General features: G+C 42.4%; 2 protein-coding genes across 8 annotated transcripts in view; both read left to right on the forward strand.

Moving 5' to 3' along the window:
• The window catches only part of Dock8 (dedicator of cytokinesis 8), a 232,118-nt gene that overhangs the window by 196,550 nt on the left and 17,909 nt on the right, over window positions 1-17,659 (forward strand). For all 7 annotated transcript variants that reach the window (XM_046459393.2, XM_046459388.2, XM_046459390.2 and 4 more), the window contains 7 exons: window positions 797-940; window positions 2,124-2,255; window positions 2,703-2,837; window positions 4,205-4,294; window positions 8,478-8,714; window positions 11,245-11,388; window positions 12,621-12,727. In XM_046459393.2, coding sequence (XP_046315349.1) covers window positions 797-940; window positions 2,124-2,255; window positions 2,703-2,837; window positions 4,205-4,294; window positions 8,478-8,714; window positions 11,245-11,388; window positions 12,621-12,727 — 989 coding nt within the window. The remainder of the gene's footprint in view (window positions 1-796; window positions 941-2,123; window positions 2,256-2,702; window positions 2,838-4,204; window positions 4,295-8,477; window positions 8,715-11,244; window positions 11,389-12,620; window positions 12,728-17,659) is intronic.
• LOC124102943 (Golgi apparatus membrane protein TVP23 homolog B-like) lies at window positions 13,027-16,573 on the forward strand. Its single transcript, XM_046459395.2, has one exon. The coding sequence runs from the start codon at window positions 15,849-15,851 to the stop codon at window positions 16,245-16,247; it is 399 nt and encodes a 132-aa protein (XP_046315351.1). The 5' UTR covers window positions 13,027-15,848; the 3' UTR covers window positions 16,248-16,573.

Raw genomic sequence — 17,659 nt, forward strand, 5'->3', positions numbered from 1 at the left:
CCTGGTTTCAATCCTTAGCACTTAAAAACAAAGAAAAAACTTCCATAAAGAAACCATTGCTTGTTAGTGTTATCTTATCAATATAAACACAACTGGCTATTTACCTGAAAGTCAAGACTTCAGGAGAAAAACACAGAAGTCAGAGATTTATTGAGCTAATATGACAAAGAGCCGAGTTAACTGAGTGTTGGCCTTTGCTTTTTAAAAACCAAGACCCTTGCTGTTTGTCCCTTACGGTCGTTTTTGCTAATGAGGGGTTGTTTCAACTCAATTGTTGTTATACGAAGGGAAATGTTCCTTATATAAAAATCTCCTGGTGGTTAAAAGTAGAAAGGAAATGTGGGGGTTTGAAGACTGGCTGCTCAATGTATGCTTTCAAAATGAATGTTAGCCAGGAACTCTTCTGGGTAGAGCATCAGACCTGCCATAATCACAGCCTTGGTGAGGATCCTGGAGTTCTTTATTATTTTTTATTTATTTATTTATTTATTTTTGGTACCAGGGATTGAACAACACAGAGGCACTAGACCACTGAGCCACATCCCCAGCCCTATTTTGCATTTTACTTGGAGTCAGGGTCCCACTAAGCTGCTTTTTGCCTTACCATTGCTGAGGCTGGCTTGGAATTCCTGATCCTCCTGTCTCAGCCTCCTGAGCCACTGGGATTACAGGTGTGCACCATGGTGCCTGGCTAGGATCCTGGATTTCTGCTTCCGCATTCCTACCTTCTGGATTCCTATGGTCCAGTATTCGACTGGTCCCATGTTCTCTGGGCTCATACTGTGTTTTCTTACAGAATATTTCTTCCAACGTGCTGGAGGAGTCTGCAGTCTCCGATGACACCTTGTCACCCGATGAGGATGGGGTGTGCTCCGGCCGGTACTTCACTGAGAGCGGCCTGGTGGGCCTCCTGGAACAGGCTGCAGAGCTCTTCAGCACGGTCAGTGTCCAGAGGGCAACCCAGGGCTGAGCTCGGGAATGCCCAGCCTTAACGGCCTAGTGAGCCCCTCTCCACAGATGCCAGGGGCATGCAGGACAGGGGCAGGGCCCAGGGAGGACTTTGATGTGCACAGATTGCATCAGCTCTCCAAGGGAGGTGGGAAGGCCTTTCATCACTGCTGTGTTCTGGTTTTCACTACATGCGTGTTGGCTGGACAGCAGTTTCACAGTATTATTTCCATTTAATAGGGATGGAAACTAAGCCACAGAAAGGTGAAATGGCTTGCCCAGGGTTACACAATAAATGACGAGGCATGTTCTTACTCCCTCACATTCTCTCTCAGAGAGAAAAAGATGGGAAGGAGCCACTGCAGGGAGAGGGCAGAAATCCATGGTGTCCTCCCTCCTAACAACCAAGTCATCTTCAAGAGCCTTACAGGCAGGACCAGCTCAGAGAAATGCAGGAGCAAAACCACAGACACTCCCCGCATTAGCCTAATCAGGGTCTGAATGCTCCAAATAAGAGAAAAATATATATAGAAGACGTCACTGGATTCAGATCAAAGAGAAAAGCCTCTTATCCATTTTTGCTTTAATGATCTCCTTCCCCCACATTGTAAGCCAAGTAAATATTTAATATTTCACTATATTTAGAATAACCAATTTATTTTTCTCCCTATATTATTCTTTATTTTCTGCTTTTCACCTCCAAATTTTCTCCCTATAACTTCTATGTATATTAATTATTGTTTTAACCATTGTCTTCTTTTTTTTTCGTGCTTTCTCATTCAGGATTCAGAAAAGGTCCAATATACTCTTATTTTCTTGAAATTTTAGCTAGAATCCTGGTGGGCATGCAATGAGCATCTGTCTAAAAGAGGACCTCTGACGCTATTTAAATACGTAAATGCTGCCTTCCTGAATGTTCTTAGTTTTCGGTGCCAAATCTTCTCTCCTTTTAGTCTGAGAAAGCCCTTCTCTTTAACATCTTCATATAGGACCACTTAGCAATGTGTCTGGGCCATTTTGATTGCTGAGATGCAGGGACAGCATTCCTGCTGTGTAAAATACTGGGGCGCAGAGGTATATCCATTCTCCATCACATTGTTTGCATAATAAACTCTGGTTGCTCTTAAGTTTCCATTGTATTAAATTTTCTTTGATGCTCTTCTCGTCTCTCTAAGGGAGGCTTGTATGAGACGGTTAATGAGGTCTACAAGCTGGTCATCCCTATTCTGGAAGCGCATCGAGACTTCCGGAAGCTGACCTCCACTCATGACAAGCTGCAGAAGGCCTTCGACAACATCATTAACAAGGTAGCTGGGTGTCTTTGCTAATGGGTACTGTTACTGAGTGGTAGATGACCCTGTCCTGGAGACGGTGGTCAGTCCTCCTTCCTCTCTAGAAACTCATTGACCTTGAGCACATTACTGCAGTTCTCACCCATCAAACAGAAAAGGGCTCAAAACTGACAGAGGTCCAGATTTCACAGTGTGAAAGGCAGCTTGACTTACTTTAAAACCAGGAAATGTGAGAATCTTTTAAATTCACTTAAAATAAAGTCCAAGAAATCTTTCATGGGATTTCTTTCGTTATTATTTCCAAAATTTATTCTATAAACATTGACTTTGCTTAGTAGAGGTATTTTTGTTTACATCAACTGTAGAATTGATATGTTTGTAACATAATAAAAAACCTTTTTAACCCAGTGGATCCTCAAGAATGACATCACTAGAGAGAGGTTTTCTTATTTTGCTTAATAGGATCACAAGAGAATGTTTGGAACTTACTTCCGAGTTGGTTTCTATGGATCCAAATTTGGGGATTTGGATGAGCAGGAATTTGTTTACAAGGAACCTGCAATTACAAAGCTTCCTGAGATCTCACATAGACTAGAGGTAAGAAAAGTGCTTTTGTGTGCTTGCCATTGTATACTTCACAACAACAAGTTAGAGTGAATCACTACCAAAAAGGAAAAAAAAAGGCCAGGATTCAGCATTGAGGTATACATACATTTTCCACATTACATTTATTATGTATTTATTATATGAAGGGTTAGCTGAGATCATGAGGTAAAGCAAGATTTGCATAGTTTTCCCCTAAGATCCTGTACATGTCTTTAAAATTTTATAAATTTACATCATGAATGTTTACTTTTCAGGTCTATATAAAATCCAGTCAATGTCACATCTTCTTATGCCCCATTCCCAATGTTAGTGATATATACTAACAGATGCAGAGTAAAAGGGTTTTTTAGGGTGAAGTTTGCCATCTTAACTTCTAAGCAATACAGTCATACTTCTGAGTCACCCTCTTGCAAAACGTTGTGGCTGTCATTGTGGTGTTGCTGGACAGCACAGGCTGTTCTGATAAGGACATTCTTGACAGTAGCTGCAACCTGCCATCTATACTTGGTCGGTAATGTAACCAAAAAAAGCAGCATGTTCTGGCAGGAAAGGCTGAAAAGATGGACAAAAAAGAAACTGTGTGAAGAAAAATCAAAAAAAAAAAAAAAGTTATTGAAAGGAAGACTATCAAAAACCCAGGAAGAAACCCAAGGGGTGCCTCCAAAATAGCACCTTCTGGGGCTGAGTGACTAAGGTCCCCTGAAGTGCTGACAACTATTAACCAAAGAGTCACTCCTTATTCTTTCTTGCTATTGCTTGGGATATATGCCCTTTTATGTCTGTAAAACTTAAAACACTTTTGTTACCTAATTGTTCCTTGAACTATTATCCTTGCCAAATAAGAAAAGGACTTTTATCCTTACTTGACTCAAAGAAGCCATGGCCTAGAGTGGTTGGGCGTCTTGCCCAAAGACAATAAGCTCATAAGAAGGAAAAGTAGTCACTGACTCAGGCCAATTGGTTCCCTAATATTGTTCCCCCGACTTAGAATTAAAGGTGTATATGTTGTCTTCTTGCACATAGTGGTTTGGGAAGCCTGGTGACCTCTAAGTTCTCAAGATACAAAAAGAGGTAAACTGTGCCATACTTCTGCAGATGCCTCAGGAAATAGGATGACGCTCACTGAATACGAGACAGTGTACACTTTGTAGAGAATCATATATCAATTGACGGTGCTGGACTTCCTCATATTTTTATTTATGTCTCAGGAAATGCTGAACTGTGCTCATTAGCTCAGAGGGACTCTGAATAATCAATGAACAAACTGCACTTGTTCCAAACTTACTCCACTTCTGAGAAGACAGAAAGTTGCATTATGTTAAAATTACCTTTATAAACTATTGTTTCCTCTTACCTAGGGGTTTTATGGTCAGTGTTTTGGTGCAGAATTTGTGGAAGTGATAAAAGATTCTACCCCAGTGGACAAAACCAAGTTGGATCCTAACAAGGTATGGAGAAAATTTGCCAAAAAGAACCATCAGGTTCCTGAGTCCCCTTATGCTACCCTAAGAATACAAAATGACTGCCCTCTGTCTGAATTGATTCACCAGTCATTTTTTTTTTAAAAGGAGAGAGAGAGAGAGACAGAGAGAATCTTTTTTGTAGATGGACACAACACAATGCCTTTTTATTTTATTTTTTTAATGTGGTGCTGAGAATCGAACCCGGGTCCCATCTGTGCTAGGTGAGTGCTCTACCACTGAGCCACAATCCCAGCCCCTCACCAGTCATTTAAAGGCAACCAAACATTTTTGTCTAGGGCTCCATTATAGATTTATTAGGTCTCCAATCCGCCTCTGCTCCTGCCCCCAGTACTAGGGATTGAACCAAGGAACATCCTACCCCAAAGCTACATCCCAAGCCCTTTCTGTAAATATTTATTTTGACACAGGGTTTCATTCAGTTGCCAGGTGGGCCCTGAATTTGCAGTCCTCCTGCCTCAGCCTCCCCAGTAGCAGGAATTACAGGTGTGCACAACCACATATTTGCATATGTGGTTATTAGGTCTTCAAGAAAACATACTCAAAGGCACGAATCACAACAGGAGCTTTCATTTATCAAGCCTCAACTGGAACTGGGGATGTAGCTCAATGATAGAGTGCTTTTCTAGCATGTGGGAGGACCTGGGTTCAATCCCCAGTATCAGAAAGAAAAAAAAAAAAGCACCTACAGTGTTCCCGGCACTGCATCAGACCCTTTATCATCCTTTCATTTCATTCCCAAACAGCCCTGAAAAATAGGCTTTGTTGGGGCTGGGGATGTGGCTCAAGCGGTAACGTGCTCACCTGGCATGCGCGGGGTGCTGGGTTCGATCCTCAGCACCACATAAAATAAAAAATAAAGATGTTGTGTCCACCAAAAACTGAAAAATAAATATTTAAAAATTCTCTCTCTCTCTCTCTCTCTCTCTCTCTCTCTCTCTCTCTCTCTCTCTCTCTCTTTCTCTCTCTCCCCCCCTCTCTCTTTAAATAAAAAAAATTAAAAATAGGCTTTGTTGTTTCTGTTTCCAGATATGAAAACTGAGGTAATAGAAATGTTGGGCAATTTTCCAAGAGTGTCAAAGTGACAGAGCCAATACTCCAACATGGGGTCTGTCATGTCCAAACCCACATCACTGCTCTTTACTGGCTTTCTATAAACTCTTTAGACTCTCAATTTACAACATGTTTCAAAAATGTAGACTTCTGCCTGACAGCTATTTTTTCCCATACTTTTATCAGTCATTGTAATTGTACATAACAGTGGGATTTGTTGTTACATATTTGCACATGCCCGCAATGTAATGATATAATTTGGCCAGTGTCATTCCCCTGACTGTATTTAGAGGTATCATTCTTTAGCCTGCAGGTACTCCTTCCAGCCGAGTGCAGGATCTCTGTGCTGTTGGAGAAATGACAAGAAGGGCTTGACCTTCAGTTTTCCCATGTTTATCCCAGGCTACTCCATTTCACCCCCATCTATGTGTACCTCAATACAACTCTGATGCTTACCACCCAGAATTAGCATCAGACTCCCCAAGCTCAGTCCTCTATCGAACTCAGAGGCACTCAGCCACCAAGCCACATCCCCAGCCCTATTTTGTATTTTATTTAGAGACAGGGTCTCCCTGAGTTGCTTAGTGCCTTGCTTTTGCTGAAGCTGGCTTTGAACTCATGATCCTCCTGTCGCAAACTATCGGGCTGCTGGAATCACAGGCGTGTGCCATAGCACCTTGCCCACATTTCTAACTAGCTACAAATTTAGGAGTTCCCATGACACCTCTAAGGTCAGATAATTCACTAGAATGACTCACAGAACTCAAGAAATACCATTCTTCTGATTACAGACATACAATGAAGGGCACACATAGGCGAAGGTCTGGGATAGAGCACATAGTTTCTGTGCCCTTGCTGAGTAGAATCCAGGCACAGTACTCTGCCAGCACATCACTGCCTTCGACAGCCAGGAAGTTCCACTGAGTCTCCAGGTGGCCAGTTTTTATTGGGGTTTCATGACATAGGTGTGTTTGAATAAATCAGTAGCCATGTGATAAAACACACTGTCCAGCCCCTCCCCCTTCTCAGAGCTCAGGCGGGCCCAAAGTTCCAGCAGTCTGATCATAAGATTGGTCTTTTTGGTGACCACCTGAAGCTATTCATAAGCCCAGGGCTGGTCACCTTATTAGCATAACAAAGACTCCTGTCACTCAGGAAATTCCAAGGGTTTTTGAAGCTCTGTGGAGAAAACAGGGACAAAGAGCCACCATATTCTTTATATTGCCACAGGGGGAGAACTGCCTGCCCAGTCCACTTCAAAGACACATATGATGTTCTGGGCTGCTGGAAATAACGCAATGCAGGTGCTACAAAGGGCCAGGGACAGGGGGCACTCACCATCTGATAGCACTGTTTGTGACCGGTGAACCATCCAGACTCCTCCCTCAGCTCTGTCTTCTGGGATGTTATGAAGATGATGCAAATAGGGAGGAACTAGCCATATTTCAGAGTTTGCTTTTCTTCTACATTTTTTAGAATATTTGCTTGTTTAAGACACATTCCTAGCCTAGACTTGAAAATAGTAACTGTGATAAGAGTTGAACTAAGCTTTAGACAGAAATATCTGGAGCCCTTGGATTGGCTGAGTGGCCCAGAGCAATCTGTGCATAGTGTAAACTATGCAGAATCACCACTGACCTCAAGATTCACCACTAACACAAGGACCACGTCTCCCCTCTTCTTAAATCCCCAAGGTGGGTTATGAGAGCTTGGATGAGAGCCTAGAATCACAACCAGATTTCATTATACTAAATAGTGATTCACGGTCTGAGGTCAGTGACCCCACCCATCCACTCCCCTGAAGCATCTGTGCCCACTGCCATTCTTTTTCTTTCTTTCTTTACTTCTTAAAGATGCCTTTCTGCTGCATAGTGGTGCACACCTGTAATCCCAACAACTCAGGAAGCAGAGGCAGGAGGATGGCAAGTTGGAGGGAGGTTAGCCTCAGCAACTTAGCGAGACCCTGCCTCAAAAATAAAAAATAAAAAGGACAGGGGATATAACTCAGTGGTAGAGCACCTGAGGGCTCAATCCCCAGTACCACAAAAAAATAAAAATAAAGATACCTTCTTAATTAATAAGCACCTTTTTCACTGTGTGTGTGTGCACTCATGCACATGAGTGTGTTTAAATGTTGCACATACAGTTAAATTCAATGTTTTAGTTTTAGTTCTTTGAGTTTTGACCAATATGTGTAGCCACAATCATGATACATCACTCCAAAACATTTCCCCATGCTGCTTTGTAGTGATTTTCTGTTTCCAGCCCTGACAGTCCCTCATCTGTATTCCATCTCTGTACCAGTGTCTCTTCCAGAAAGTACCCATGTGGAATCACACATAGCCCTTTGAGGCTGGCTTCTCTCACTTAGCATGGCCCATCTGGTGCATCCATAGTGTTCTGGTTCAGTCCTGCCTACTGATGAATACTATTCTGCTCTCTTCCTGTGCCACTGTTTGTTTATCCCTTTGGTTTGGTTTATTTCTAGTTTTTGTCTTATGAATAATGTGACTATCGACATTTTTGTACAGGGTTTTGTGTGGCCCTAAGTTTTCATTTCTCTTGAACACCCATGTAGGTAGGAATGAGATCAAGGGCTGAAGGCCAGTTCATTAACTGTATGAGAAGTTGCTAACCTGTTTTGCCGGGTGGCTGTGTATCCTGCATCCCCGCATCTGTGCATGAAAGTTTCAGCTGCTGTCGGTCCCTGCCAGCACTTGGTATTATTAGTTTTCTTAGTCTGACCATGCACACTTTCTAAGTATGTTACAGTCATGGTAACTCTGGAAAATCAAGCTTGGCTCTTAGGAATAGCAGTTTGCAAATCTCCATTCTGAGGCTTCTGTTGGATCGGTCTGCTCTGCTTGGAAAGAGCAGCTGGAGTTGCAGACTCTTCCCACAGGCACATTCCTCTCCTCTTCCTCATGGCCCTTTCTTTCCCTGGGGTGGAAAGGAGGAGCTGCCGGTTCTGAATGCTCCCTTGATGCGCTCAGCCCCAGTAGCTTCCACGCGCCCTGTTCCAGCACGCCCTTCAGTGTGTCATGGATCCTCTTTGCAGAATGGCTCATCTCCTCCTTCCCCTTGCCTCTCCCTCCAGGCCTACATACAGATCACTTTTGTGGAGCCTTACTTTGATGAGTATGAGATGAAAGACAGGGTAACCTACTTTGAGAAGAATTTCAACCTGCGGAGGTTCATGTACACCACCCCCTTCACCCTCGAGGGACGGCCTCGTGGAGAGCTGCACGAGCAGTACCGGAGGAACACGGTCCTGACCACCATGCACGCCTTCCCCTACATCAAGACCAGGATCAGCGTCATCCAGAAGGAGGAGGTAACGTGCCCAGAGGGGAACAGCCACCATGAAGGAGTGGGCCTGGGTGACCCCCCCCCCCAGGACACACACAGCTGAGCACTCCCTCAAGGAAGGCTGGAGTGGAACATGAAGAGGGGGGCACACTTAAAATACTGTGATTGACCCAGCAGCTCAGGAGGCTGAGTCAGGAGGATCTCAAGTTCAAAGTGAGGTACTAAGCAACTCAGTGAGACCTTGTCTCTAAATAAAATACAAAATAGGGCTGGGGGTGTGGCTGAGTGGTTTAGTGCCCCTGAGTTTAATCCCCAGCCCCCCTCCCCCCAAAAAAACAACAACAACAATATATGATTGAGCCATACCCTCAAGATGCTAGGGAATCCCATTTAGGCATGTATGTGTTTTATAGCCCTGTTTTATATTAACTATTCAACACTTTAGAGCTATATCTCTAGTGTAAATACGTTTACATATTTAATTGCAATGTTTAATATTTATTTCTATTTTAAATATATACTTAAATAAAGTATATATACAGTTGTCCCTTCATATCCTCCACAGCCATCCAGTCAACCAACCACAGACTGAAATACTGGGGGAGAATCATTGCATCTATACTGAACACGTACAGACTTTTTTCTCCTCACTATTCCCTAAACAATATGCTTTGACTCTATTTACATAGCATTTGCACTGGGTTAGGTACTATAAGTCATCTAGAAATGGTTTAAAGTACAGGAAGTATGTACACATACTATACCATTTTATGTGAAGGGCTTGAGCATCCTCAGATTTTGGTATGGGAAGGAGTGTCCTGGAACCAATCCCCATGGGATAAATTATTTAAATTTTAAATATTTTATGTAAAATTTTTGAATACCTAAAAGCACATAAATGATTTAGGCATAGTTTTTTGTGAATTATTAGAGACAGGCACCTGAGTGAGCAGCCCCATGGAGTTAGTGGTGTGTTATTGGAAGAGACCATGAGACAAGTGAACCAACTGACTTCTAGTCCACGCTTCTTCCTGTGACTTTGCACAAGCTACTTGTCCTCAGTTTCTTCATCTATATATTGGCAGAAAAGACCTCTGTGTTCAGAAGACTGTTGACCTGTTTTAATAAGACTGATAAAAAAAAAAAAAAATCCACAATGCTGGGCTTGGTAGCACAGCCCTATAACTCCATCAACTCTGGAGGCTGAGGCAGGAGGAATGCTAGTTCAAAGCCAGCCTCAGCAACTTAGCGAGGCCCTATGTAATTTAGCAAGACCCTATCTTAAAATGAAAAGGGCTAGGAATGTGGCTCAGTAGTTATGCACCCTTGGGTTTAATCCCCAGTTTAAAAAAAAAAAAAAAGAAAAAAAGAAAGTTCTTAAACCACAGAATTGTTCAAAATTATATGCTTTGAGCATTTTATTTTTCTTTAAAACAGCTACATGTACCTATACATGTCATCTTTTTTTATATAGTGACACAACCTTCTCTGATTATGGGTTCACTGATCACAATTCAGCATTGTCTTTCTTGTATAAACCACACCCATAGCGCATTGTCCATGATTTTCAGTTTTGCTTTCTGTAAAGAAGAATGAGGCCTTAAAGATTCTTGTTCAACAATACGAGAGTAGAAAGCTTCTATATTTTTATGATTTCTTCCCTTAGCCTTTTATAGTTGTCTTGAGCATACCTAATATGACAGGAATTTTTATAACAGCTCACTTTCATATTGTCTTGCCCAAGCACTCAGCTCAGTTTTCTTAGAAACAACTCTTTTTCTATCCACACCCATAGTTCATCAGTTTAGGCTTTATTTAATTAGATTAGGTCATTAAAATAACAAGTATAACAGGCATCATCAAGTCAGTGAGCAGTAGATGGCTTGTGAATATCCACTTCATTGGGCAAGCACAGCAATGGCTGAGCCCACCAGCCAATGTTGAGTAAGACAACCGTGTCAGCAAAGGGGATTCGCAGAGGGCACAGAGGGCATGACCTGGGGACTCAGTCAACAGGAGGTGGGTTTGGAAGGCATTCCTGTGTTTCTTTTTGTTTTCACTTTTGAACACTAAATTATTCTAGGCATAGCACAGAAATAACTTGATTACCTCACTGAAGGCCTCTGTCCAAATGGGGTCACATTCAGAGCTACTGGAGGTTAGGACTTCAACATATGAATTTGGGGGATAGGATTTAACCCATCACATTCAGGATCAGAATGGAAAGAACATATGAATGCAGACATAATAGGACCTTGCTATTGACTACCTGTGTCGTTTTATAGAACTTAAGCCTATAAATCCCCCTTTGAGTATAAAATGGACAGAATGGGAAAATTGTTTAAAAGAATAAATTTTAAATGTATATAAAGTTCCTGGAACATGGTAAGTACTCTGGACACGTAAGGTCCTTCCTTCTTTTAAACCTATTAAGATTACTCAGAAAGTCTTCACTGCTTCTTCAAATCCAGGTGCCCTCTCTGATGTAGCTCCAGGTTTGTTCATGGCTTGTGAGATCAGACAGTAACTTCCCCACATTTGTGTCTTATGCTCAGTTTGTTTTGACTCCAATGGAAGTTGCCATTGAAGACATGAAGAAGAAGACCCTGCAGTTAGCAGTGGCCATTAACCAGGAGCCCCCTGATGCGAAGATGCTTCAGATGGTGCTTCAGGGCTCTGTAGGAGCCACTGTAAATCAGGTAACAAGCGAGCTGGCGGCAGCTCCTCTAGTTCTCAGTGCTTTGGTTGTGATGTCTACCTCCCTCCTTGGGGTTGATAAGTCTGATCCACGTACAAACAATGTTTCTAAATTTAAACTGAACACTCCTGGGGTTTAGAAGACTTTTAGGAGGCCTCTTTTTTGTTTAACAACTTAAGGTAGAAAAGAAATCCTAGAGATAAGCAGACCAGGTTTAAGGAATGCCACATCAGGGCCAGACCTGGCAGTATGACCCAGGACTGGGGTCCTGTTGAAGAGAGCTTAGTCATGCCCAGTGTAGGCAAGGTTGTTTCAGGACTTAAGACTAAGCTAAGCCTCTCTGTAGGAGAGAGGAGCAAAGGCTTAGACAGTCTAGCTCCTGGATCAGTCACCAGATGAACTGACAGGCCAAGGGCCTTGCCAGCAAGGAGTTCCTAGGAATCAGGCTCCTTAGGTCACTTCAGACCCGACTAGACCTTCTCAGACTTCTTAGAACTCTAATTCCTAAACTCAGCTTGGGACTAAGCCTGTCTCAAATGGAGGGAGGTATTAGCCTAGAACTCTCTAATCAATGGGCCCCCTTAATGTCAGTTCTAGATGCTCACTTGTCCCACCCTCCACACTCAAAAATTCAAGGCGCATCGTGACTCTTTATTCACTGAACACATTTTCCATCTGAGGATTCACTAGCAAAATTCTGAGTCCACTTAACATCAGGAGAGCCGAATCAGCTAGAGGAGAAATGACTGTTGCCTTTCCAAGATCAGAAAATAATTAGGAAGATTTTTATTTTTGTAAGTGCCAATCCTTTGATGAAAATGGAAGCCTCGGTAAACCCACAGCCACAGACTATCTGAATACTGTACAGCTCTCCGACTCTAGCTGGCACTTGTGCAAAATGATGTCAACACTAGGGTAACCAGATAAGTGGGTCTGAGCAGAGAGATAAGGCAATTGTTAGAAAAACTGGAAGCACATAACTTTTGATGCATTTGCTTTACCTTTATGTATCAAGGAAAGCCTATTTATACCTGTGAGTATTCTCCTAAAACTTAGGATTCCTCCTAAGGAATCAGAGTTACCTGAGAAGCTCAAGACCTTCCTTGACTTTTTGTTTTAGTCAAACCAACTACAAAATTAAATGTTAAAACTAAGAAGCCACTCCAACATTTTCTCCAAATAATGTAATTTTCTTTCCAATATCAATTTTGTTTTCTTACTTTTTTCCATCAGGGACCACTGGAAGTAGCCCAAGTGTTCTTGGCCGAAATTCCAGCTGACCCAAAACTCTATCGACATCACAACAAGTTGAGGTTATGCTTTAAGGAATTCATAATGAGGTAAGAATGGAAATGGGTGGGAATTTCAGTACAGCAGTGGTTCTCTAAATGTGTTCCCCATACCAGCATCTTTAGTATCACTTGAGAACCTACTAAAAAGATAAAATGGTGCTGGAGGTATAGCTTAATGGTAGAACACTTACCTAGCATGCACAAGACTCTGGGCTTAATCCCCAGCACTGCAAATATAGAAAAGGAGGCAGGGAGGGAGGGAAGGAAGGAAGGAAGGAAGGAAGGAAGGAAGGAAGGAAGGAAGGAGGGAGGGAGGGAGGGAAAGAAGGAGTCTCAGGCACCTCTCACCTACCCAATCCCATGGGGTGGGTTCCAGCAATTTCTGCATTAAAAGTTCTGCTGGGGACTGGGGTTGTGGTTCAGTGGTAGAGCGCTTGCCTAGCACATGTGAGGCACTGGGTCCAATCCTCATCACCACATAAAAATATATAAATAAAATTAAGTATTTTATTTTATTTTAAAAGTCCTGCTGAGTGATGCTGATGTGCACTGAAGTTTGAGAACCACTGCAGTAGAGCAGTACTACATCTACTACTAATAAGTAATTTATACTTAAACTGTGAAGTGCCACTTCATGTCTACAATCTCATGTATGCCTCACAGTCACAGTGTAAAACAGGTACATCATCATCCTCATTTTACAAAAGAGGAATCAGAGGTTCAGAGACGGGGTGTGATTTCACTTACAGTCACATAGCCAGTCAGAGGCTGAGTTCAAATCAGGTGATCTGCATCTGAATAGTCCACATTTCCACCAATGTTCTGATAGCCCACTGATGCATTAGCATCCCAGAAGTTCTTAGCATTGACAATTTTTGTAATTTCCCAAATCATAAATAACTTGTTTTTAAAAACCGAGAAAGCGATACTGCCTCAAATGGAGAGGTAAAGGTAAGGTTCTCAAGCTGGGATTTTGCAAAAGTGTCATCCTGAAGACACTTCCCCTTGTCACACAGGCCTCATCTCTGCTTCTGAATTCTGCAGTGGAACTGGCTTCCAGAGCAGCTGGGTCAGCCTGGACAGGAAGTAGGTCTTTGGGCAGTTTTAGAATCTCTTAAAATATAGACAGGTGTATTGCATCTCTGAGACCTTAAAAGAATTACTAGGAAGGATGTGATGGCATTTCACCTACAAGAGAAAAGGACATCAGAAAAATGTATGCCAATGTTTCTTTTTATCTAGAATCTTAGAGCCGCAGTTGTGATTTGGATATGAAGTGTCCCCTAGGAGCTCCTGTATTAATGTAGGAATGTTCAAGGAGAAATGCTTGGATTAGGGGAACCATAACCTTATCACTCCATCTTAATTTGAATGGACAAACTGGGTGATAACTGTAAGCAGGTGGGACATGGCTGGAGGAAGTGGGTCACTTGGAATGTGACCTGGAAGGGTTCATCTTCCCTGTGGCCCTTTTTCTCTTGCTCTCTCTGCTTCCTGGCCACCATGATGTTGTCCCTCACCTTGGGCCCAGAACAATGGGGTCAGCCAACCATAGACTAAACCTCGGAAACTATGAGCTCAAAATAAACTTTTCCTCCTCTAAATTGTTCTTGTCAAGTATTTTTGTCACAGAAACAAGAAGCTGACTAACACTATAGCATATAAAGGATAGGAATAAGCTTACTTGACAGATGAGGGAGAAAGGAGGCCAAAAGTTAAAGTTTGTTAAATTCATTGAAAACTCATCAGGATGCTGAGGTTGGAAATATGGCCTTCAAAGGTTGCAGCGGTCCAAGGGCTCTCTGGACTTCTGAAGGGACCTGTGAAATCTTAATGAGTCCTTTCTGTGACCCAGGTATGATATTAGTTAGGGGAACAAGAGCAGGGAGCATCTGTTCTTGATGATCGTCCACACCTCCACACAGTCGAATAACAACACAAAGCAGCCTGCACTAAGAACGCTAAGTGTTCTAAATATAGGACTACAGAGATCAGAAAAGGCAGGTCCACTACAGAATGGAGTGATTAGAACAGGCTTTGTGGAAAAACGCCACTTAAACCTTGTCTTGAATATCTGTTGGGAAGAAAAGGGGTAGGGGAAGAGGAAGCCATTACTGGCAAATGAACCATCATGACCGCAAGACTTGGAGTCAGGAATGCCGACGGTGCTTCTGGGCTCCTCTCAGTCCTGCTAGAGCAGCATGTTCTTGAAAGCCTGCCAGGACAGGAAGCAAAGATCAGAGAGGCAACAATATTAGTAAACAGGACTTTGCGTACAGTTTAAATGTAAAGGGAAGCTTATTAGGGAAGAAGTGATTTTTCTTTTTGCTTATAGTTCAAATTGATTTTCTGCACTATATCTTCAATCCAGTATCTTGTGGGTGTGATCATCTCCAGGACTCCACCTGGTTAAGTGTATCTAAGAAATCCTTATTGAACTCACATTCCTAATTAGCTCCCAGCCCCAGGAAAAGTTACTACAAATGGAGCTGAGAAAAACTAGTCTCAGGCAAGAGACACAAAAGACAATGGGATTTTCTAGGAATGGTCCTTTAATGAAGTTATATATTTAGTTTTGGAGGATGTTATCTTTCTCCCCATATGGCCTGCAAAAAATGCTGGGGCCTGAGACTGCACTTCTAATCAATTCCCAGGTGCTGATGCTATAGCTGGATGGAGGAGACTGAGTAAGAGAGGCTATAGAGTTGCTTGATTACATCCCTTTCACATTTTCCCCCTCCCCCAGACCTAAACCCCTCAGGCCATCTCTGTTGTCATTGGCCTCTTTTATCTTCCCTTCAAAAAAGTAAATGTGCTCAAACTGCTACTCCTCCAACCAATGTCAGCAAACACTTAGCACAGCTTCCAGCCACATGTGTGGGGAGACAAAGTCCCAATACAAATGGGACAAGGCAAAGTGGGGCTGGCGCAGGGTCGCCATGTTGTCTCAGGACAGCAATGATGACAAAGATGTTTCATTGTTTGACACAGAAGAAGAGACAACTAATAGACCAAGAAAATCCAAAATCCGACATCCAGTGGCATCATTTCTCCGTTTGTTCTTCTGAGTCAGTGCCATTATAGTCTATCTTCTCTGTGAATTGCTCAGCAGCAGCATTATTGCCTGTATGGTGACGATTATCTTGTTGTTGTTATGTGACTTTTGAGCATGAAGAATGTCACAAGTAGACTGATGGTAGGCCTTCGGTGGTGGAATCATATTGATGATGATGGAAAGAATCATTGGGTGTTTGAGTCCAGGAAGGTATCTCCTCAGGAGAATAAAACTGTTTCAGAGGCTGAATCAAGAATCTCTTGGTTAAGACTAATTGCCTGTCCAGTGCTGTGGGTGATATTTGCCTTTAGTGCTCTCTTCTCCTTCAGAGTAAAGTGGTTGGCTGTGGTTATCATGGGTGTGGTTCTACAGAGTGCCAACCTGTGTGGTTACATCAGGTGCAAAGCGGGCAGCCGGAAGAATTTAACCAGCATGGCTATCTCGTATCTTAGAAAGCAGTTTTTAAAACAAAACACTGGAAATGAACAGAGAGAAAGCTTATGTTCTCTGTGATATTGGGGAATGGGCAAAGAGATTCTTGATTATGAACTGTTTAGAGCTCAGTCCAGTTGCATAGAGAAACATTGTTTTTTTGTTTGTTTTGTTTTCACTTACAAAGTTACTATGAAAACTGTTTCTTTTTTTTTTTTAATTTTTTATTGTGGGTTGTTCAAAACATTACAAATTTCTTGACATATCATATTCCATACTTTGATTCAAGTGGGTTATGAACTCCCACCTTCACCCCATACACAGATTGCAGAATCACATCAGTTACACATCCATTGATTTACAAATTGCCATACTAGTGTCTGTTGTGCTCCGCTGCCTTTCCCATCCTCCACCATCCCCCCTCCCCACCTCTCCCCTCCCCTCCCCTCCTCTCTCTCTACCTCCTCCACTGTATAACCCTGAGGGTCTCCTTCCATTACCATGCAATTTCCCTTCTCTCTCTCCCTTTCCCTCCCACCTCTCATCCCTGTTAAATGTTAATCTTCTTCTCCTGCTCTTCGTCCCTACTCTGTTCTTAGTTACTCTCCTTATATCAAAGAAGACATTTGGCATTTGTTTTTTAGGGATTGGCTAGCTTCACTTAGCATAATCTGCTCTAATGCCATCCATTTCCCTGTAAATTCTATGATTTTGTCATTTTTTAATGCAGAGTAATACTCCATTGTGTATAAATGCCACATTTTTTTTATCCATTCGTCTATTGAAGGGCATCTAGGATGGTTCCACAGTCTTGCTATTGTGAACTGTGCTGCTATGAACATCGATGTAGCAGTGTCCCTGTAGCATGCTCTTTTTAGGTCTTTAGGGAATAGACCAAGAAGGGGAATAGCTGGGTCAAATGGTGGCTCCATTCCCAGCTTTCCAAGAAATCTCCATACTGCTTTCCAAATTGGCTGCACCAATCTGCAGTCCCACCAGCAATGTACAAGTGTACCCTTTTCCCCACATCCTCGCCAGCACTTGTTGTTGTTTGACTTCATAATGGCTGCCAATCTTACTGGAGTGAGATGGTATCTTAGGGTGGTTTTGATTTGCATTTCTCTGACAGCTAGAGATGGTGAGCATTTTTTCATGTACTTGTTGATTGACTGTATGTCCTCCTCTGAGAAGTGTCTGTTCAGGTCCTTGGCCCATTTGTTGATTGGGTTGTTTGTTCTCTTGTTGTCTAATTTTTTGAGTTCTTTGTATACTCTGGATATTAGGGCTCTATCTGAAGTGTGAGGAGTAAAGATTTGTTCCCAGGGTGTAGGCTCCCTATTTACCTCTCTTATTGTTTCTTTTGCTGAAAAAAAACTTTTTAGTTTGAGTAAGTCCCATTTGTTGATTCTAGTTATTAACTTTTGTGCTATGGGTGTCCTATTGAGGAATTTGGAGCCCGACCCCACCAACTGTAGATCGTAGCCAACTTTTTC

This window comes from Marmota monax, unplaced genomic scaffold, assembly GCF_021218885.2.
Source record: "Marmota monax isolate L192 unplaced genomic scaffold, Marmota_monax_Labrador192_F-V1.1 WCK01_AAM20220418_F8-fsc00059, whole genome shotgun sequence".
Lineage (NCBI taxonomy): Eukaryota > Metazoa > Chordata > Mammalia > Rodentia > Sciuridae > Marmota > Marmota monax.

What these genes read in the sequence shown, in the direction of transcription:
- LOC124102943 (XM_046459395.2), top strand. Translation starts at nt 15,849, where the DNA reads ATGAAGAATGTCACAAGTAGACTGATGGTAGGCCTTCGGTGGTGGAAT.